Raw genomic sequence first — 23,524 nt, 5'->3', positions numbered from 1 at the left:
GTTAAGTTTTGGTGCACACAATATGGCCACAACAAACTAGTACCTGAGGAAAAAGATTACTTGGAAAGTAAATTATAAGAGCAGGTGAAGCCATCGTTTGAGATGAGCCGAGGAAGAAGCCTCAGCTTTGAAGATCACATTCATCTTGCAATTCATCTTCTGACATATCATCAGCCAAAATGTGTTTCACTGTTTGCCCCTCGCCTTATTTTTGTGTTAGGCAGTCCACAGTTGCTTTTGTGTCAGTTGATAGGCTTTTAGTGGCACAAGACATTAAACTGAACAAAAAAAAGAATAAAAAAATCGCTGGTCTCCTCTTTTTCTGTAAATGTAAATAGTGTTTATTAGTATTCAATGGGCAATTCTGAACTGGTATATTGTGCCACAATTACATTCCCCTGGGTAAGGTACTGACAAGAGGATGCATTGTTACACTCAAACAATGGAATCACATGGCAGCTTAATTAAGTGTTAAAAGTATTATAGTTTATGGAAAAGTTTTTTTTTAGTTGTTTGATGACGTTGAATTGGACAAACTGGATTTGCATCCCAATTACTTGTCTGGTTGGTTACCGCAAAAATCTGTTCCAACATTGTTCAAAAACCCTTTGAAATATTTGAATGAGTATTAGTCAACACATGATGCATAATGAGTGCAATTTTGAGCTTAATTGTGCATGTGGTTTTAGCACTAATCTCCATTTACTCCCTGAGAATAAATTCAGTAGAAAATGGTTGGACGTTGACTTTGGTGTGTTGTGTCTGAAAGACGGACAAACAAAAAAAATCTGTTTTGAAACATTAAAACATGGAAAGAGTGAAGCGGTTATGCATGTGCACAGATACAAGAGGGGGTGTTTGTAGACTTTTTATATCCACTGTGTGTATGCATACTGACCTGTGTCAAAATTCCTCCTTACTAATACACCGCTGTAGAAGTGTACTGTATTCATGCATTGATCTGGTTTCCTCATCCTAACGGCATCTTTTTACATGCACGACCGATAGAATAATGTGAACATTGAAAAAGTCGTTTTGTGAAATTCAATTCTGATCTGAGAAATAGGGACAGAGAACAACGAATCCTGTGGATGGATCTGCAGTGTATGTCAATAGCATTGACAATAAACACGCAAAGAAAAGGACATTACAATATTTATTTTGGTTGGAAAAAGCTAACCATACAAGTCCTATGGACTGGATCAAGTCCCACTGGAACGATACACGCAGGATACACAATATCAGCATAGGTAGATAAGTTCACCATCATCCAATGTCAGATCTCCTTCAGTTAGGTCAAAGGTCAAATGAGTTCAGTATACTGTTATGTTTACATGCTTGTTGTTACATGCACGTTTTTGCAATACCTTGTACTTAAGGCAAACAGATGCAACACTGTAAACATGACAAATAAATAAATAAATAGTCTAATATAAATAATGGTTCATTCAAGCAGAGGTGGGCGCTGACTGACCGTCCGTCCGTCACTGACAGCCATCCGTTTTGCTGACAGACCGACAAATGACGGGAATGCTGAAAAAAATAGCCAATTAAAAATGTCGGACATGCAATTTTCATCAGTTTCTGTAATCGTCAGCTGTCCGTCAGCTGCCCACGCCCCTTTTTGCTTACTGAAATATAATTCAACTGACTTGCATGATTATTTTCTAATTTGCTGAATCTTTATCGTGCAAACTGCAATCGGCCTGCAGTCTATGTGACAATCGTCACTTTACAGCGCCATCAAGCAGTAGCAAAATATGTTCAGTTGAGTGTACTGTCTGGTTTGGATTAATTCATGATTTGCCATCCTCAGTTAAAACACAGCAGACTTTACCAGATGTATATTTGTAGTTGCTCCCTTTTTTAGTTCTGGCTTCAGGTTTCTTGTTGATAAGAGCATTCTGGGATGCGTTTCAAGTAACCAATAAATGCAGAAGAAATTTGCGTTCTTTCTCCGATTGGCTCTTGGCCAGGAAATGTGACTTTTTAAAATTCCCTAATTAAATACATTTTTTTTTTTTTTACTAAATTCAACCTCAGCAATACTTTATGTGACAGGTGAAACTTAGACAAATGTTAATGAAGCCGTCTTCTATAGTTGTAGGGCAGGCAGTTATAAATGAGGAGCGTCTTAGCACCATTTGTGTGTCATGTAAAGCATGATAATGCCATCCAGTGGACATGTTTGCTAATTGCACTCGCATCCCCTGCATTCTCTCAGATGTGGGATAATAAATATGATGGTGTATTCTAGCCTAGGGTTAAACCCCTGAGCTGGCTTTTTTTTCGTGTTACACTTATATTACATTGGGCAAAAATAAACCGAGGAACTGACGGATCAAGAATTACAATTTCATATGGCTGGAAAAAAATGGTGGACCGAGGATGACGGAAAGGGGCCGGGGCTCTGACGAACGTCGGACCAGCAAAAAAACAAAAAACTGCAAGTTGCTCACCTCTGCATTCATGTGTGAGCTTCTGAAGTCTGACAAATATGGCAAAAAGAACCAGGTCGACTCCCATTGTTCCGGAATATATAAGGCCACATCCCAGGCCGAGATCATAGTGGACCTGAGCGAAGCTTGCCAAGCGGCGACTAGTACACAATTTGGGGTCTGACGCAGGTGCAGCCCACCGTCACGACCACAGAGACGGGCTTCAAGTAGTACATGCGGCCGTCGGCGCAGCGCTCCCGCTTGAGAAACACCCTGGTCTGGTTGACGGGAGAAGAGTTGTAGTCGTGGCTCATTTCGGGGACTCCTTTGCTCTTGATCATGATGCACCCGGAGCACAGACACTGAGCCTCAACGTACGTGGCTGGGTAGTGATCCTTCATAGTTCTCCGTCTGCAGGGTGAGCCATCGTAATGATGATCATGCGACGCAATACAAATAGCTTTAGAAACACAAACAGCTAAGTGTCCTACAGTCTTCTCATATGACAACTGGGCTACATACCCAGCAGAGAACTACACTAATGTGTGTGGCCCAATACTTTCCAATATTATCTATAAATACAAGTTTTGTAATATTTATTATTTCATTATAATACTATTTGAGTCGTTCAAATTGAACTCTATTCAGAAAAGAGAAATAAAACATCCCTGGCAGTCAACAAGTATTTTACATGTTGACAGTTAACTCATTAAATGCCAAAGACATCTTTTTTTACGTTTTTACGCTAAAAAGGGCTGGTGCTGGTACGGAATGCATAACATTCAACTTCAGTTAGTAAATACCTAAAGTAATTGATTACTGTTTTTAGAAACCTGGGGGGAAAAAAAGATAGAAAAAATAAATAAGTACCTGGGATTGAATGTCTGGATTTAGGGTTAAGGAAAACGTGCTTCTCAAATACTGTGGGGAGACGAGGTGATGCCAGGAGGGGTACGGATGACCCCAGGGAAAAGGTTTGCTTTTGTCGCGTGAAGTGTAATTGCAATAAAATAAGAAATGTATTTCTTTGTTTAGTCATTTTAGTGATTTTTTTCAGTGTTAGACTAAGCTGTAAGCCGTAGACAAACAATTAACCATTGTAGAAAGTTGATTTAGAATGTTTTTTTTTAATTTTGTTCATGTTAAAAAGGATACAGATTTAGGTATACTTAAACTATTTTTATAGATAATAATCTTATTTATAGTCAGTATCAAGTGGGGGGGGGGTTCTCTTTCCTTGGGGGTGCTTGGCAAAATATAATTGAGAAGCACTGGGGTGAATGTAAAAATCTTTGGGATTGAATGAGTTAAATACTAAGGTAATCAACTACTTAAGGCATTTAACCCTTTCACTGCCAATGACGATGCCTTTAACTGGCATGGCAGCGAATGGGTTAATAACCCAAATTCTTTCACGGACCCCCGCGGGTCCAGGGAACCTGTTTTGAGAACCACTGACCTAAGAACCTAATCACATGCACCTAATCACAGGATGGAACAGTATGGGGACTGTCACCATGTAATTGGGAAAGAAGATAGCAGTGGTTGCATGGACTGATAGTACAGTAAATGGATTTCCACCTACATCCTCCACTACCAGAGACTGGCTGTCATAATGTCTCCCCTAACCTTTTAGAGCAGCAAGTGGTTTTGGAACAAGAACCAATCCTAAATGAATAAAAGAGGGACAGACAGAAAGTAGAAGCAGACTGGAAGGAGTTCTGAGATGGTATAGGTTCCTGTTCGCTCTCCTCGCAAATATAGCCTCCTTGTCTTCCTTCCTGTTTGTTGTTTATTAAATGTTTTTGTTTGCCTGAACCTGACGGATTCCAACGCCCTTATTGCATTGGAACATTTCTGGCACAGCTCAGGAATTTGTGACGCTTTTGGCGGTTGCACTGAAAAGCAGAAAATATTGAACTTGTGACTAGCAGAGCAATGTTTTTAAACATGCACCTAGACAAGAAGACGTTTGTGACAATCACAGGGTCAAAAGATGGGATGAGGAACACATAGGAATATGAGAATCCTCATTTGAAAAGAGACAGCCCCCTTCAACCACGTTAGCCGTGCTCCTTTTCATTGCCAAACATGTTGCCAAACATGTTGCTGCTTGCGCTATTGTGCTTGGATTGTGAAAAACCACCAGAGATTGGCCGCACTTCAGAATATCAGGTATGGTTTTCTGTGTGTCGTTGTAGTTGTAGATTTTGTCGGAGGGTCATTGTGACTGTGAAGTCAAAATTTTTTACACATTTTGAAATGTCAAAAGCTGATAAAAACTGTTCAAATTGGATATTGCTAACAAAAGAAGTGTAAAAGTTGAAGAAAACATACAAATTTGATATTCATCCAGAAATTTGAAGTTATAATTAGCATTTTGTCGGCCGCATAAAATGATGTGGTGGGCCAGATCTGGCCCCCGGGCCTTGAGTTTGACACCTGTGGAGTACGAAGACACACTGCACAACGATTAAACACATGCTTGTGTACATAAATCAGTGTAGTAGTAGTAAATTTGACCATGGGTGTCAAACTAAATGTTTACCATGGACCACATTGTACTTAGACTTTCAGAGGGCCATTGTCAAATAGGTTTTATACATTTTGAAATCAGAGGCCGCTAAAAACTGTTCAAAACAGGTATTGGTAACCAAAAAAAAAAAAGCGTATGTGTTGAAGAATATTTGCAAATTTGGTATTTTAGCCCAAAATTTGTCGCCATAATTAGCATTTTGCAGGCAACATAAAATGTGGCCAGGTCTGGCCCCCGGGCCTTGAATTTGACACCCGAGGACTAGGCTCTAATCTAGGCAAAATGTTATATGTCGCGGGCAGTAAGTGTTTTTGTCATAAAGCTGCTTTAATTTTTTTGGGGCTGCTGGTTCAATTAGCAGGTAAGACATTCGTATAGATTTTGGTAAAGATTGGTTGCAGTTTTATGGTGTTGAATGACTTGAAAGTCGTTTGTTATGACGCAAACCGGCATGCGCTTCCCACATATTGCCAAAAAATGACTGTTGAACCTCTATGAACAAAAGGCCACTGAAGTAATCGCTATGGCGCTATTGACACGCCACAGTCCTTTCGAGATTGCTTTTCCCTCACGTTTGAGGCGCGAGTTGAGAAAGTAGCGATGTCGCAGGTCTTTTTTTTTTGTATCTTCTCCTACCACGCAATACGTCTGAGGGAGATTTCAAATACTGTATTGCCGATTGACGTCCCCGCATGTAATTGTAGTCGAAAATGGACGCGCACAAGTTTTTTGCCGGTTGCGCAATTGTAGCCTACTTAAACGCTTATTTTTCAACGAATCGCTGCGAAATAACTTTTCTGCATTCAAATAGTTATAAAGTTATGAAATGAAATAGTTCCATAAAGTAGTTAAATCTATGATCTGCAATGACGTGTTTGAACGTCCTATTTTGGACTTTGGAGCGTGTGTTTTCGTGGTGGGCGCGTTCTATTTCGCAAACGGAGCATTTCCTACCACTTGTTGGAAGCGTGCTCGCGTTTCGCTTTGGACAAAGGAAAAGGTAGGGACGGGTTGCCTGGTTGTCAGACTCCGCGGGACTTTCCCTTTCTGCTGTCACAATCGCTCGAGAGCGCAAGGCGGCTCAAAAGTGGTGACTGACACAAATGACGCGATCGGCATCGCTTTGTCGCGCGAGATGACGAAATAACAAAGATGAGGCAATGTTTTCTTTTTGATGTTTGAGGGCGTTTCAAACAGGAGCCCTTCCGAGGACAAGGGTAAACCCCGTGTCACTTAAGCATATCTGGCATGGACTGTTTGGCTCGAATACTGTACTCACAAATGTTTTGGGATATTTGGCTTACAGGTGACATCTCAGGAGCAACTTCAAAGGCCCTATAATAATGAACCTAATTCGACCTTCTCTAAACGTTTGAATGCCCAACTACTTTACCGGGCTGGCAATTAACGTGTTAGGAGTGAATTTTGACGTCTTTCGCCGCCAATGGCAGTGAATGAGTTAATTGGCTTCCAGATCAATATTCAAATCATAAATGGCAGCCGAGTCAATGATGAACGGGCTTTGGTAGAACTTTTGTAGATTCAGAAAATCTAAGTGTTACTTTGGCAGTCAATGGAAACTGTTTTAAAGCAGACTCCCATCTATATATTGCCAGACCATTTAGCGCAATACGACTGAATCGAGATTCTTTCTTTTCACCCGATAAACATTTTTAAATATATTTTTGTTCAAGCAATCAATAGAAGAGGACGTGTTTCACAAAAAGGTGGAGGAAAAGAGCTTTTCATGAAAGGAAAAGTAAACGATTTTTGCTTTTAGTGACACCTCAAACAACAAAAACCATCCACTGCAAAATTATTAAATGTGATGCAAAATGATTGCATGTCATGTGTTTTCATACAATCAGCCTTACCTCGCTGTAGTGGCAGAAATAAGAATTCTAGCCTGACATTTTGTGATTCCTTCCCCCCCAAAAAGCCTCCCTAACTCATTCACTGCCATTGACGGCGAAAGACGTCAAAAATCTATCTTGAACGTGTTAAGAACAGCTCGCAGGAGCCGTTTGCAAAATGGGAAAACATGGGAAGTGTCTGGCACAAGAAAGGCGAAGACGATCGAGGTGATAAAGGATGCTTACACGTATCTCCAGGGCGACAGGGAGCGCTCCTCCTGGTTCCAGTGCACGTAGAGTTCCAGGGGGCACGCGGGGGGTGGGTCGTGGGGCGCCACCGCCTCAGGCTCCGGGGGTTGCGGGTAGTGGCTCGCCAGCTTTCTGCTGGCGACCTTGCTCAGCTCCGACTCCTCGTAGCAGCGGTTCGGGTTGGTCGTGGACGGTGCCCCCATCGTTAGGGCCACCAGCACGGCCACCGTCTGCTCGCCACACGCAGGACGCAGCGCGAGTAAGCCGGAGACGCGTGACGAGGGGACGCTCCCATGCACTCACCTGTGCCAGTCCGACCATCCTCTCTTGGCTCCTTTTCGTTTGCTCTGTGGCCCCGGCGGACATGCTCTATTTTATAATTAGCCAGGGAGCCTACGGTGGCATGAGGAAATGGAACGTGGAAACGCCAGGACGTGAAAACATTTTGGGTAACTTCCAACTTCCACACACCCCCTGCCGAGCAGTGGAAATGCAGGCGAGGTCACGTGACTGTCTATATTTAGCTCACTTTTTTTTTCAAGTCTATATTTAGCTCACCTCTTTTATTTAGTCACCTCCCAGGTAAACACTTAACAGACCGCAGATGCTTCAATGACGATGACGCAAGTTATCGTCACGACACAAACGCGTTGTCGTTTATTACTCGCGTTCACTGTTTAACCAGCGCAAGGAGCATCGCATTCCCTTAACCCCTTTTTTTAATTAACAATTTCCTCGCAACGATGAAGACAATCGGTGAATGAAAAAAACGTTTCAAGCAACTCTCTCACATGTGAGAATTTCCATGCACGTGAAATTGCCAGCCTGGATCGAGAGCTGATAAAATAAAAATAAAAATCTGATAACATTTGCAATGGCCAGTAATCACATCAGCCGGGGCAGAGACGATCCAAATTCTCAACCACAAATTAAATATTCGATTGTAGTGGTTAAAAGTGGGCATACTAACAAGTGACAGCTACACAATTCCTGTCAAAAAATGAAAAATGTCTCATCACATGCCAAATATGTGTCATATAAAAATCAAGTGTGAAAAATCAACGCTAAAAAGCGGCTGAAAATTAACCTGCAATATACCGGTAATGATATTCAAACCTAGAATTGTTACTAATAATTTCAATTTCAAGTCAAAAGGAAAGTGAAGTAAACTGAAATAAATATACTGTAAAGTATTGAATAATCAAACAGCAAAATCGGTTGCTGGTATATTTCTTAATTTATGATAAGTCGTCTGAACGGTGTATGAAAATACGATTCCACCATAGAGTGAGACATTTTAAAATCTAATTATCAGTAAAATACCTTGTATAAAATGGAATATAAAAACATGCAACGGTGAGATCTTGCAATTATATATATATATATATATATATATATATATATATATATATATATAAATATATATATATATATGACATGTGTGTGTATCAGGCTCGTTCACTTCTTACTAAATGGTGAGGCGCCATCCTATTTGCAAGATTTGGCAGAATGAGAGCCGCAATAGGCTCTTTCGTAGGAATAGAAAACTGATAGAACTTATGCTTGATCCTGTTTCTTGTCAACACAGTCAATTAAACACAGTGGTGTTTATACGTAAAATTATTCTCCATATTCTGTTCTTTTCGTGTCATATTATATCCATATGGTTACACTCCTACAAGTGCTGCTGTTTTAGGGTAGAGTTTTTAGTCAATTAGAATTCAGCTAACGTGTGTCGCAAGGCAGACTTCATGTCTGCTTAGCTGGGACGCGCTGGGGCATCTGCTTGAACAAGTAGAAGGCTTCTGTGCAGTGTGCAATGACGTATTGTGTTCGAGCCCATATTTTTGTTAGACAGCTGCAATAACCAATCGAGTCATAAGATCGCCATCTGGAGGTCGCACGTAGAACATGACGTAACTGGACGCTCACTGCAGGAAGGCGGTGCTGTATTGGTCCACCATGTTTAACGGTGGAAGTGATTAAATAAAGTTATTTAAAAAAAAAGAAGGAATAGAAAAAGAAAACATGTATGCTGTCTAATGCTAACATTAGCGTTAGCATACATCGAAGCCAGCCTCACAGACGTTATTTTTTTTTAACCCGCAATGACTGAAGAAGAGCAAAATGGAAAATGGACAGACGCGACTTTCAGCATTGCCGTCCATGTTAATACAAAAGGATTTATTATTGGAAATGAAACGTGAAGACAAACTCTACAAGCGAGTCATGAAAGTCTTTCGGAGGGAAAAAAAAGAATGGATTTTATACTGAAATAACTCTGGGACAGCCGTTTTGGGTGAGTTCATATGTTTTCGTCATTTGATGTCATTCATGTTCAATTGTCATGTTTGGTTGGCTTTTGTTGTTGGGTTTTGTTCATGTTTCTGTTCCACTGGCGTCTGCCTTTCTTGTCTGCGTTCTCTTTAGTTTGATTCGGTCCACCTGTCTGGTGATTGTTTGTCCATCAAGTTTTGCTCCTGTTCGGTCCTGCCTCATTTCCTAGTTAAAACCTCTTTTTTTTAGCCACATATTTCTTAGTGTTCCTGCATTTTTTGGGTCCCCATCCCTTCGTAGCGTACAATCTTGCTAAAGCTTGCCCGCTCTTGGTAGACCTAATAAAACTTAATGGAAAAATAATTTGAATTTATTATGACTTATTCTAGGTTTTGGCGGGTATAATAATACGTTTTAATTGCTGATGCCGGTTTATTGATGTTTAAATGCACCGAAAAAAGTTCTGCGTACGGTGTCCATTCACTGAAGGCCTAAGTGTGAAATGCACGGACCCAGTTAACACAAGCAGGAGAGTAAAAGCGAAGCAAAGGAGACTGTGAAATTCCTGGCGGTAACTTTTCTCCAGGAAGAAGTTTTGATCCTTCCCCCATAGCACCAAAGTATTGTTTTTTTTAGTTTTTGTTTTTAGATGACGAGACAATGTGGGACTCTTCCATGAATGCACAGACATTTGCCAGGCAGTAACCTTCCACTTCCCACTGACAAATCTTTAATGAAAAGCCAAAAAGGAAATGCCGAACCTCTCGTTAACCACAAGTTCCCTCTTCTGACTCTGCAGAAAATGGCAGGTAATCCGATTTGAGTGTGAAATATTTACCACACTCAATAAATTGCTGTATCCCAGACCGAACGTCAAACTAGAAAACTGGATAGACGTAAACAAATTCAAATAAGTACGTTGAGATTCTGAAATTGTAATGTCACATCCCGCACGGCATCACCAGCGTTGGCTGCCAGAGTTCAAATGCAAACAAAACAATGGCCGACTCCAAACACCTATTATTTCATTCATTGGCGAGTCATAAACATTCTGAAGAAATAATTCACGTGCTCTATTTAGTCCAATCACTTGCTTCACATCATTTCGGTGCTGGCTTCTCATTCGTTGGATGCGCTGTGCTCTGACGGGAGAATTAAAAAAGCAAAACTTGAGGCACTAGCTCAGGAAGGATTCGACTCTGTTAAGTAGGCGTGGTCAAGATGGCATGTTGGAGCTATTTCTGAAACGTGGCTCCTGGAGGCGTGGCAAAAGATGGGTAATGCTCTCTTTTGAACGACATTAAGTCACCTCATAATCACCTCATTAAAACGCCTGTGTACTTGCAATTAACGTGACAACGTTTGACATAGCGACATCACCGACTTCCAGCAAAAGTGAACAGTCACTGCTGCCAATTACAACACAGGGAGGAAAATGCCTGTGGTGGTCAAACATTTGAATATCGTCCATTTATAATTTGTTTCAAAAAGTTGAAATTGAATGTACACTCACAAAGTATATGAAGCCTTTAGCTGCTGTAATTTGGATGAATATGGTTATTACGGCAATAGTCGGAATGGCCGCCGCCAGAGATGGTGCATTTTGCTGCTCAATTTATATTCCACCAATCCGACATGAACCAGAATACCGCATTTAGACTAGTGCGCTTCTTCTCAAATAGTGGGGCAAGGCCGCCCTGGGGGTGCGTGAGGCGATGCCATGCGTCGATGACCAATTAAGGAACAGCCTAAAAAATGAAAAGTTACCATTTAAACTAAAATGTTGAGATATGCTGAAAGTTTATTTGTTGCTCTTTTCTTTTGTTTGTTAAAAAAGAAAAAAAAGTGGTATTCTTACAAATTCCTTTTATAGTTATGACCTTATTTACAAGTGGGGGGGCGTTTCTCTTTCCCAGGGGGGATTGTGAAGAAAAAGATTGACTTGAGTTTCCCTTTAAAGGGATAATATGTAAGATTTAGACCGATTTTCACTATGGACAGCAGGAGGTGCTGCATTTACCATTATCCGAAGCTATAACAAACATGCCCGCCTATAGAGAAGTGCCACCCGCCATGTAATATCATTTCATGATAACTACACCTACGATTATATTTAAAACATACAGTTGGCCATTAAGAACACATTCAATATTTGTTTTTTTAATTTACTATCATTGCATTTATTCCTATTTAATAAAAAACGGTCTAAATGTTACACACTGTCCCTTTAGAGCAGTGAATTCTCAAATAGTGGGGGGTGATGCAAGGGGGGGGGGGGTGTACGAGCGCAGGGATCCCAGGGAAAAGGCTTTGTTTTTGTCGCGTGAAGTGTAATTGCAATAAAATAAAAAAAATACTTTTTTTTTTTTTTTCAGTTTCAGGCACTAAAGTTTTTTTTTTTTTCAGTATTAGACAAAGCTGTAATTTGTGTAAACGGTGTAAAAGATAACAGTTGTTGAAAGTTGATTTATATTGCTTCTTTTAAAGGATATAGGTTTAGGTATACTTTTACCATTTTTATAGATAATAATCTTTAGTCAGTACGTCGTGTGGGGGGGTTCTCTTTCCTGGGGGGCTTGGCAAAATATAATTGAGAAGCACTGCTTTAAAGTGACACTTTTTAAGATTGAGACTGTTTTTCATATTTATATTTCATATTCAAATGATAAGTTTCAACTGCAACCCTTGTGAGAATATTGGATGGAAATGTTCAAAAATCTACCGACCGGTGAAAAACTCTAAACCCTGATATTAAAAAAACAAAACAAAACACACATGTTGACCTGTACCAACTTGCTTGTAAGTAGCTCGTATGCATCTGCTGATAGAGTTTTCTCCGGTGAGGCAAAATATCATTTATGACTCCAAGAATAGTCCAGTTGCCATTGACTCATAGCTCTGGATGAATGATCATATTCAATGGCATCAAGTGCAACAAGTTAATCACTTACTAGGAAGCTTGTAAGACCGCTGAAAAACTGAAAGCTACTTTGGGTGTACTGAATAATGCGAAGAGCTACCAGTTTGGCAAACGCATCTAGAGAAGAGAGAGAGAAAACAAAATCCTCATTTGGATACCTTTCAGATGACCCCAAACAGCGAGCATGCTTTTAGGCCATGCCCCCCGCCACCAAAAAAAGGGCAAGTGCTCTTTATCAAAATACTTTATTTAGGCTTTTGTCACAAAAGCAAGACATACCTTGTCTCAAATGTCCCGTTCACAACTTCTCTCTCCCCCAACTACAAATATGACACAAAACATTGGTTTATAACTTCTGAGAAGAGCTATGAAGAAAATAAAATGTTTTTTTTCTTTTGTGTTAAAAAGGCAAACCCCGCCAACAGCTGCGCATCATTTTTTGGAGCTCCTGATGACTTGTCTGCTGACATGCTATTACTGATATGGTGTTGCACCAAAACAGACCTTTGGTTTAGGGTGGGCCTACGAGCGGTGCTGTCATTCAAGGAAACACTCGACTCGTAATAAATTGCCCCCCCCCCCCCCCTCCCAACAACGAATTGGGAATCCTTGCAGCTTTTTCTTTTTCCACACTGAATATACATGTCACACAGAAAACAATGGAGGGATCAAAATATCCGATGGGACCAAATCCAAAAGGGTCCGGACGACAGCAAGAAACCTGCAAGTCATCAAGCGCACAAATGACGGCACTCCTCGACTAGAGCGACACCTTCTGTTGGTCAGTAGACAAATTGGACCATCCCTGGATGCCTGTACTGTATCCCCTCCTGCTTTTCAACTACTAGCAGAAAGACAGCATATGGGAGTGAAAGATGCTCTAAGACAAAACTCTCTTGTGGAGGCCACTTGTCCACTTACACAATGTACACAAGAACCATACAGCATTTGTACACTTCCACTGGAGGCAGACGAGTGAGGCCGGATTCGCCGGGAAATGATCCGGCTTGTGTGCGCGGCCTGGGCTCTTTGTGCCGTGCGTTCGTCTTGACTGCCAACCAAGCGATCCGAGCGAGGAACTCACTTATTTGCCAGGGATCTTAGCTCTTTTCCGAGCAATGGCGTCTTCCACGGCCTTTAGTTGTTTGAGCAGCTCTTCGCGACGAGATAGGGTGTTGCTGGGTTTACCGGAAGTGGCGGCTGGAGGGGCGGCGGCCATCTTGCCCGACTGGACTCCGGGCCCTTTTCCAGATGATTTTGGGGGCGGTGACAGGGGACGTTTCCTACAAACAAAAGACGAAATGATTACATTCTTCTTGACTTTTCTTTGAAGTGTCTCATTTTAAATTGTATACCTTGTAGTTCATTCATACATTACACTACTGGAGATTATTTTGACCATCTAAAATTGCAATTGTACAGTTCCTGACTAAAGTCTTGTCGCTTATCCGCTAATTGCTAATAACCTGACTTTTAATTATTCAATTGTTTTCCGAAATGGCTCATAAGAAAGCTAAAAGTTGTACGAAAAAAAATACAACCACAAATCACGAATTGGAAGAAGGGAAAACATTTATCCGGCATATCCTCCAAGATAATCACAGTATCAATTTCGATTGCAATCAATGATACTATTTTCAATTCTTAAACATTCCAAAAACTGTATCGTTTTTTTCCAACCCGGGGTCTCGTAGTTGACTCTCGTACACACACCAAACCCTGCAGTGCTTCATGAGGCATCAAAGAAATTGAAACAATGACTCTACAAACATTATGCTTATTCCTTGTTTATCTCTCACGAGGATCGCTGGCTTGCAGGTGTCTGTCCCAGCCATCTCGGGGCTCTTATTTGGGGGGGCAGGGTACATAGAGACAAACCACCATTCGCAGTCAAAATCGCACCAAAGGGCAATTTGGAGTGTACAAGTGAGCATAAGGAGAAAATGCAAACTCCTCAAGAAGACCGGGGCAACCTCCCAAATTATAAATGATTCTACATTTCTAGCGTGACGATCTTTGGACTGCTTGATGTTTGATCTAGAGTAATGTGAAACCAGACAGTTACACTAACCTGTCTCCTTGTGGGGGTGCTGGCCGGGGTCCTTGGCCTCTGGGTCGATCCATGCGTGGTGACAGAGGAGGTCTGCCAGGTACCCTCCTATCACGTGCTGAAAGATGATAACGAACTATTAGCCATGACTACCTTTTTTTTTTTGGTCGACATAGTCAAAGGAAAAAATGCATAAAAAAAATAAATCACAAAAGTCATCACAAAACAAAAAAACTAATTGTAAGAACTGACATTTAAAATGAATCATTTGTAAAATAACATTTGAGGCGAGGAACCTGGTAAAGTTCTCCTAAATGCTTTAGCCAGAAGTAGGCTAAAAACATGCACTAGCATTTCTTCGCAATCACTTATTTTCATACACTTGAAGTCTAATTTAAACTTTGGCTGCTGGGAAATAAAAGCAGAAACCTTATGGAATACATTTTTGGAGGAATTTCAAAATCAATAGTTTTGACCACAGACGCGAACATGAGAACCGTTTTGCTGGAGCAGGTTAAAAATGACAATTTTCTTTGTTTGATACAATCTGCAAAATTTCCCAGAAATAGAGGATATGCGGAAATTCGGGGATTATGAAAACAACTAGTGTGTTCCCTTTGCAGTACACCTCTCCCAACCCAAATACGTTCTGGCAACCAAAAAGTCTGTGGAATACTGAGCAATAATATGGTGCAATTCTAAGCAGTTGTTGGGAAACGTAAATTGTGATGTTCCTCACCTCTATCAGGAGACATGGCCATTCTCTTGCTAAGGGGGGACCCAGGTCGTTCTTTGTCAGAGGGAAGATAGCGCTTTCTATTTCCCTTATCACCCTGCTGCTGGAAAAAAAAAAGGCTCATTTAAGTACTAATCATGAGCGTCCTAAAGGTTTTTGGTATCATCATTCATATTCTTTAGGGAAAAAACAAAAAAGTCCATGAATAGTCACAACTAGGAGCTGAAATGGTTCACGGTAGAGGCTTAGCGGAACCTTCCCCACCCAGGACGATTTTTGGTGTGAAGGGAAAGGGGAACTAAAGCTACCCGGGTAACGTGTAAGAGTTCCTGAGGTGTGAAAGGGGCTAATGCGCGGCATGCTCTCATGCCTTCTGTCTGTCTGTCCATCCGCCACCCCCCCAGTACAAGTCATAAATATGGACAGGTCAAATATATATATATATATATATATATATATTTTTTTTTTTTTTTTTGCCTCCCCCACATTGGAAATGAATATTAACACCATCCAGACTGCACCAACATGTTACAGTTAATTTACTGAAGTTAAAAATGTGATTCATACCAGGATTAGGCAAAAAGTGCCTACTTTATATTGTCTCAGTCAGCTTTATAATGTCAAACAGATCATTCTTTATATAATTGGTTATCCAAGAGCCCCAAGAATGCTAATGATGTTAAAGAGAGAAGTAAGAAGATGATTTATATGAAAACGAAGCTGAAGATAATCAAGAAATACGAAGAAAGTTGAGCTAACCTATCCTAAGCGACTCTTACTAGGGAATACGACCGTAACAATAATATATAACAATATAAAGTAACAATTATATACATGATTGACACATGATTGATACATACAATCATTTTCGTTTTAGGAACATTTGCAGATACAAAAAGTATGTCCCAACAGTGCCTCTACGTCAGAGCTTGTATTTAGCGCCTTTTCTGTGTAGTACATCTTTACGGCGCTGATAACAACATCGACGCTGTGATCACAAACAAACCTTTCGGCCAGTACGTCTTTCCACAATTAATACTGTAGAGTATTTGAGCTAATAGGGCACCCGTACTGTGAAAGATACGGATATAAATGTCACGTGATGTACGGGCGGCAGAGAGCGTTGTGTGTAATACCGCTTGGTGACACATGGTAAATGTTTGACTCGTTGATACAGGGCAATTCCCCCTCATACACCAGGCTCCGCTCCATTGCGCAACCGCAACAACGGATGCATACCTGTGCCCATTGCTTGCATCTGCGATCCGTCGCGATGCGCCGCGTCACTCACACATTCCTAACATTCTTTGGGAAATCAAACTACGCATGCGCAGGGATCATCAACTCAGTCGTTTGTGTTGAGTTTGCTTAGAACACTTCATTGCATAAGCCTAAAAAGGATCTCCGAAGGAGACTCTATACTGCTCCCATTCACTTTTTTGTTTTTATTTCCTTTCAGCACGAGTCTAGCACTCTCCCCTCCTCTCTTGCGTGCACGTCAATCAAAACGCGCTAACACATGAATTCAAATCAGAAAACAAATGTGAATAAGTGAAAACACAATGCATACATATATTACACATACTTCATACTTCATTTACAATGGGTAAATACAGTGGGCCCCCGTGTTACAACCTTAATCCGTTCAGCGGCTAGGCTCGTAACTCGAATTCACCGTATGACAGGCAATCCAAACCTATCTTAGTGAATGCGTGAAAAACCTTAGATAAAAACATCACTACATTATACACAAGTTAAAAATTTGTAACATAATCTACTGTACAGTTAATTTAAATGACATAAATATACAAAGAAAAAATGACATTTACCTTTGGGGCGACGTGACTTGAGCTGGTGGTGGGTGGAGGCGGAGGGGAGACGAACCCGCAGATTTTTTTTTTTTTTTCAAACGAGAACTTCTTTCAAACGAGAACTTTTTTTAAACAATGACTTTTTTGTTTAAACGAGAACTTTTTTTTAAACGAGAACATATCACCGGCAATTTCCTTCTCTTAAATCCATAATAGAAGAAGCCTTTCCATTTTGTTGTTGACCGAGGTCCGTCCCCTGGCAAGGAAAGTCATGCCCTTAGAAGACTTGCTTGCTTTAATGGTTTCCTTGTTCTTGAGAATTGTACCGATTGTTGAGCGGTTACGGCCATACTCACTAACAAGGTTAACTATGCGTGCGCCTCCTTCTTATTTTTTTATTATCTCCTGCCTTAATGGACCAATAGCATATCGGCATTTCCGTGACATGCGAGAAAAGTTGTTTTTGTTAATGCAGCAAAGCGAAAAAAAATAGTGCGGACACACTGACCGGCAAGTTGGATGGTTCGTAAGAAGAAAGGTTTTTGCGTAAGAGGGGGACAAAAAAACGCCGCGGTCCACGTCGTAAGATGAAAATTAAGTAAGACAGGGGGTTCGTAAACCGGGGGCCCACTGTATGTACAAATAACATTCGTTTTAACTTTGAAATGAATGAATCACGACTCACACAAATATATATTTGCACACGTTAGTGCCAATTAACAGGAGGAAAGCGTTTGCTCCTTTTATCTCGATGGCAATGTCACAGACGAGCAGAAGCTTTCACATGCTTTTGGCTTCATTCACTCAATCAGCAAAAGATTTTTGCAATTTTGCTTTTGTAACCGGATGTAGACCACGTTCTTTTTCCTGTTTGGTGCTCTCTGAACTGTGGAATTGATGCGGTGGCGTGTGCGGCGGACCAGATTCTTCAAGCCTTGCTTAAAGTTGACGGACCACGGTGGACCGTGGTGTGGCGGACGTGGTGGAATCACTCTGTTAGGCTAAATTTAGTCCTCTATTACCAGGTTACTTTACAACCTAAGACATAGGTGACAATACCAACAGGCGGCACTGTGATTGTAAACAAACATTCTGCTCATCATCACTCTCGCCTGTTCATTCCGCTGTGTGTTATCCGAGCTTTAAGTTGCCATCTTATACACAAACAAACAACTTACGAACAAATTCACCTAACGAACGGATGTATGGAACACAACTTGTTCATAAACTGGGAATCGTTAGTATATGCGGTGTGTGTGTATGTATGTATGTGTTTGTCGGGGGGTGGGTGGGGGGGGGGGGGGGGGGGGGGGTGGGGGGGGCATGCATTTGACTGTTGATTTTAATTAAATGTATTATTCAGCTTTACACTCAATGCAAAATTACCTTGTTCAGAAGGGTGAGTTTGATGTCTTTATGGGAACTGGGACCCCCATAGTTTCCTTGTGGGTGCATATTCCCAGCAGGGTGGTGCACAGGGTGACCACCTCTGTTTCCGGGGACTGGTCTGGGCATGGGGTTTCCTCCCCTGGGTGGGCCGCCTGATGCATTCATCTTCCTACGATCATCCCTCAAGGGTTCGTCTTTCTTCACCGGCCTCTCTATGATAACGGATCACAAGAGTACAGGCTTATTCTACACCAAAATGTCCACTGTCATTTAAAATTATTCCATCCAAACTGACCCCGGTTCTTGTCTCTGGTCTGTGGAGGTCGGTCCCGAGGGGGGACCCCTCGCTCTTTTCGTGGGTGCCCTGGCGTTGGTGAGCGAGTGCTGGCTGAGGACACAGGGCTTGCCAGGTCAGCATACATGTCATCAGAGTCTGCACTACGCACGGAACTGCTGCCCGATGTACCAGATGATACAGATGACACACTGCTCACGCTCAAAGACCTGTGGCAGGGCAAAGTTGGTTATTCAAACATATCACAGAGAAATTGCACCAGTGATGAAGAAAGGACAAGCATTCGCAAATTGCACAAGATGCCTGTACAAGCATGTTTGCATTTGTTGACAGACTGCATCAACTTCACAGACACACACATAAAGGACTTTCCTTTAACACACAATTGAAATAATAATCGTACCTGGACTTCCTGAAAGGTTTTCCAAGGTTCATCATGTGTAAACAAGAGAGATTACACAATTAATGTGAGGTAATCACAGTACAAAGAAAAAGAGTTAAATAGTGCTTCTAGTCAAACAAAACTCCAGAAGCTAAACCATTCATTTGCACTTATATTTTTCAGCTAAGCATGCTAAAACCTTGCTTAAAACTATTCCTCTGAATACATTTTGCCACCTTTAACAAGTCTTTTTGCATCTGATGGAATAATTTTTTAATTAACTGTTTTTCTTAAAGTTTCACGATACACCGAGAAAAAAAAAAATCAGGAAAACAGTCCAATCATCTACTCTTGTAGTACCGGTAAGTGGATGCTCAAGTCCCAATTTTGCAGAGCCATGAAATAACATGAAAACATGGCTCGGATAAAACTTATGTCAGGCATGTCCAAACCCGCTCCTTGAGGGACGTTTATCTTCCGTTGTCCAATGCAGCTGATTCAAATTATTAGGATCGTTAACGGGCTTCCGCTAAGATTGAACATTTAAATCAGGTGTGTTGGGAGGACAGAGACCTTAAAAACATGCAGGATTGACCAGGTTTTGAAAACCCTGCCTTATGTTCTGTGGCTAGGCAATTTAGCGGCGTTCATACCAAGTGTACACTCTTTAAAGACGACAGTATTTGTTGAATCTGTAAAATTGGCAAGGCGTGAGTGAATGAAAGTTGTTGAGCTTGATTACTTAACTGTGTTAAATTGGGCACTTATCACTAACATCATAAATAACACTTGTCTTCTGCTCTAGAATGGCAAAAAATAACCAAAGTAATTAAAAAATAAAACACCATCACCGTCTCTTTTTCTGGACAATTATATAGTAAACACCCGCAGAAAAAAAAGAATGGAAAGGACAAACGTAGACATACTTGGATTTTCGGGATCCAGAATGTGAATGTGACAGGGAGTTTGAGGAGGATCTGGACCTAGAGCTTGACCCAGAGTAACTACTGCCACTTCCACTAACACTTCCGCTTACAGTCCGCCTTAAAAAGGAATGAATAAAAACGAACTGTCCTTGAATTGTTGTCACATAAGTCATGAGTGTGTTTTGTGAGAAGACACACTTAGTTTTTTTTTTTTTTTTTTTTATACAACCATATTGCCAACAGAAGCGTAAGGAGAACAATAAATCAAAATTTATTTTGACAATGAATGATTGCTTACCTCCGAGGAGGATGCTGCTGCCGTTCTTTCTGCCTTCCTTCCCTCTGGATGGGAGGCTTCCCAGGTTCCCGGGAAGGCAGGTGTCTAACCATTAAACCGCCAGCATTCCCAGAACGAACATCACCAGTGCCCCCAACAACTGTGCCTCCGGTTTCCCGAAGATTAGCAGAAGGCTTTCCTCCCTCAGGCAAAGGTTTAAAAGGCCTGTTCATTGGTCCGCTGGGTGGTGGTGGAGTCTGAGCTTTCTTCATGGGAGGTTTCTCCCTCCGTGGAGCGGGTGCAGCGCCCTGCTTCACTGGTACGCTACGAAAAGGGGGAAATTAATAAAATGTTTGTCGTTTTTTGAAAAGAGGAAAAAAAAGTGAAATACATCTTTTATTAGTGCACCACAGACTAAAATATGCCAAGTTGTTGTTTCAATTTAGCTGATTATGGCAGAAAGACAAAGAAAAAAAACAAACACCCAACACACAAAAACAACTCTTCTATCTAACAAGCGGGAACTGAAGACAGCTGTAGCAGAACTGGCACAGCATCACTGGAGGACAAACCCAGTTTCTGGTGATGTCCAAAATTAAAGACTTCAGGCTGTCATTGATTGCAAAGGATTTTCAACTAAGTATGGGAAATTGACAAATGATTTATGATTTTTTTTTTTTTTTGGCTAGTCCCATTAATTTTCGTCCCTTAAAAAGAGGGAAGAACACATACAAAAGATGTTATTACTCCACCGTTTACCTGAATTTGGTGTGTCTATCCATAAATTAAAGATCAGTGTCTTCATAAAAGTACATCTTGATTGTTTCATTTAAAATTTTTTGGTGTGCTAAGAATTGTGTCAATGTTCAAATATTTAGAAAGATATTAACAGAGTGTAGAGAGGGGGAAACTTGGCCGGGGAAGGTGCACAAGTGACAGGGATGACGACAGCCTTGAGAGGATTCTCAAGCAAGAGTGATTCAGAAACCTGAGGGAGCTTTATAAGGAGTAGACTGAGGTTGGGGTGCTTGCCTGCATGAACCACTTTGAAACCAAAATGTCAGAAACTTCAAGGAGAAAAAGCTCAGGTCTGTTGGGACAGTGGCCTGAGGTCTTCTGTTCAGATGAAAGACATTTTACATTTATTTTGGAAATCAAAGTCCCTGAGACTGGAGAAAACCTGCATGCACACAAGTCAAGCTGCTTCAAGTCCTGTGTGAATTTTCCACATCCAGTAATGGTTTGGGGAGCTATGTCATTTGCTGGTATGGGTCTGTTTTCTCATCAAGTCCACAGTCTACACTCCTTCCTGTCATTCCAGTAATCCATCATTTCCAATATTTTCCTCCAAATTCCTTATTTTTCACCCTTTTAATAATTCACAATTCATTTCCAATGGGAGAGCTTCCCATTCATTCCCAGTGGAAGATTTAACATTTCCCAGCTTTCCCATTTCATATCGCCTTACGGATCATACCCACACAATTTCCACTTTTTTCATTTTTTTCCATGTAATTTCTACATTATTTGGTCTATTCAAATGGTTCCAACTTTATACTTTAAAGATTGTTCTTTTCACTGCCATACACTCCCTTTTACCTATTAATTGACGTTTAGCCATTCGAATACCCACACAATTTCTACTTTTTTCTGTTTTTACCCAGTATCTTCTATATTATTTGGCCTATTCAAACCATTCAAACCTTATATGTTAAGGATTGTTCTTTCCACTGCCATATACTTCCTTTTACCTATTAATTCATGTTTTTGCAATTTGAATACCCACACAATTTCCACTTTTTTTCAGTTTTTCCCTTGTATCTCCTACATGATTTGGCCTATTCACACCGTTCCAACTTTGCAATAATCACAATTCTTCAAAGATTCAATATACTTCAATAGAAAAAACAATTTAAATTCCTTTATTTTTGATGTTACCTAAAGACATTTAGGTTCCAGGTCAAAAGATTAATATTATAGAAAAGTTCTAAATCCCTGCTCTAATTTAATTTTTACAACTAGATGTGTCAAATAACTTTGGAGACAGCAACATTTTTTGAAACCATTCACTTTTCAAATGTGTCAAATTATTAGAAGATCATTATTAAACAAACTTAAATGACAACAATTTAATATCTAGTGCAGGGGTCCCAAACCAGTGGTCAGCGGCCCGGTACCGGTCCGTGGATCAACTGGTACCAGGCTGCATCCGAAATAATCATTTCCTTTCAGCGTATTAGCCGAGTCTGAAATTTGTTTTATTTTGAAAACTGACCGGTCTGTCATGATATTGTCAATCATTGTCAATCCGGTCCACGATGATAAAAACGTTGGGAACCACTGATCTACTGGCATAATCTGTAAAGCACTAAGCGCTACAAACTTTGTATAAGAATTTCTTTAGTTTTGATTGCTAGACAACAGTTGCAATAATCGCATCCAACCAGTGACTCATTCACTTCACCAGACTACTACATTCTTCATTTAAAAGGTTTGGCAGTGGTTGGCAATGATGTCATTGTTGTCTGTGGGTGTTGCATCACAGCCGTCATAATGTTTCTGTCGTCCTACGCTAATTGTTTGTTTTTTCTTCAGGAGATTCCAAATTGTATTAAGCTATGTCCAATGTTTATGAATTAGCTCTGTTCATCTTTCAATTTTAAACCAGCTTTAAAATGGTTTCCTTTTCTCCCATAGCAACAGCAAGTTGTTACAAGTGAAAGCCAAAGCGAAAAACAAGCATTAGCTAATGTTTAAACAATCAATCTAAAACGTAATACGTGAGCATCTGGGAATATCCATACATTCCATTACTTTTGCTCAATTGAAAAGGGAGTGCTTTCTAACAAAAGGTGCTCAGTCTTTAGTTATTTAACAGATTTAGGTCTAAAAATTATTAAATAAAAGTTGTAAATCTGAACTTTTGTCACCATCTTTTTATCTGTCACCCATTTTTTGTCAGCATACAAATAAATAAACAAAATCCAATCTGACTGATCTACTTATGGAAGGGACTGTGCTTGGTGCAGATCGACCACTTGCATGGTGCAACAAGCAACGACTTTAAAAGGCAGTCAATGACGTTTGGGTGATTGGGTGACAGCCATAGGAAGTGTTTGCTGTAAAGGGACACGAGATGTGACGCGAAACAGCCAATCAGTTTCGGGAAGGTAAAATCAGAAAACAGAAATATAGCGTGGCGTTCCAGATTAAAAGCACACATTTTCAGAGTAAACTGAACATTAATAACTAAAGCGCTTGAAGAATTCTTAATACAAAATAAATGTCATCTTAATGCGTGTGAGCAAAGATGGACTCAACCATTGGGTCAGTCTACTAGTTCTTTTCTTGAAACCAAGACGGTAACAAGCTTTGTTAACACGGA

At 40.6% G+C, this 23,524-nt stretch overlaps 2 protein-coding genes across 5 annotated transcripts in view; both read right to left on the bottom strand.

Annotated features, from left to right (window-relative positions):
• Window positions 1–1,173: 1,173 nt before the first annotated feature.
• Window positions 1,174–7,726, bottom strand: il17c (interleukin 17c). Its single transcript, XM_088417640.1, has 3 exons — window positions 7,380–7,726; window positions 7,074–7,306; window positions 1,174–2,849 (listed from the first exon to the last, which is right to left on the bottom strand). The coding sequence occupies exons 1-3, from the start codon at window positions 7,440–7,442 to the stop codon at window positions 2,600–2,602; spliced, it is 546 nt and encodes a 181-aa protein (XP_088273766.1). The 5' UTR covers window positions 7,443–7,726; the 3' UTR covers window positions 1,174–2,599.
• A 4,776-nt stretch (window positions 7,727–12,502) lies between these two features.
• The window catches only part of zc3h18 (zinc finger CCCH-type containing 18), a 32,255-nt gene continuing 21,233 nt past the window's right edge, over window positions 12,503–23,524 (bottom strand). For 3 of the 4 annotated variants that reach the window (XM_088417414.1, XM_088417417.1, XM_088417415.1), the window contains 7 exons: window positions 20,161–20,463; window positions 19,863–19,979; window positions 18,555–18,763; window positions 18,257–18,471; window positions 15,063–15,162; window positions 14,345–14,441; window positions 12,503–13,556 (listed from right to left, as the gene is read on the bottom strand). In XM_088417414.1, the coding sequence (XP_088273540.1) occupies window positions 13,358–13,556; window positions 14,345–14,441; window positions 15,063–15,162; window positions 18,257–18,471; window positions 18,555–18,763; window positions 19,863–19,979; window positions 20,161–20,463 (1,240 nt within the window). In that variant the 3' untranslated portion in view covers window positions 12,503–13,357. The remainder of the gene's footprint in view (window positions 13,557–14,344; window positions 14,442–15,062; window positions 15,163–18,256; window positions 18,472–18,554; window positions 18,764–19,862; window positions 19,980–20,160; window positions 20,464–23,524) is intronic. The other variant, XM_088417416.1, reaches the window with a different exon arrangement.

The sequence above is a fragment of the Hippichthys cyanospilos genome, chromosome 6 (genome assembly GCF_059441005.1).
Source record: "Hippichthys cyanospilos isolate Australia breed blue-spotted pipefish chromosome 6, RoL_Hcya_1.0, whole genome shotgun sequence".
NCBI classification, from domain to species: domain Eukaryota; kingdom Metazoa; phylum Chordata; class Actinopteri; order Syngnathiformes; family Syngnathidae; genus Hippichthys; species Hippichthys cyanospilos.
Note: the sequence above shows the minus strand (reverse complement) of the source record. Positions and strands in the feature narration are given on the sequence as shown.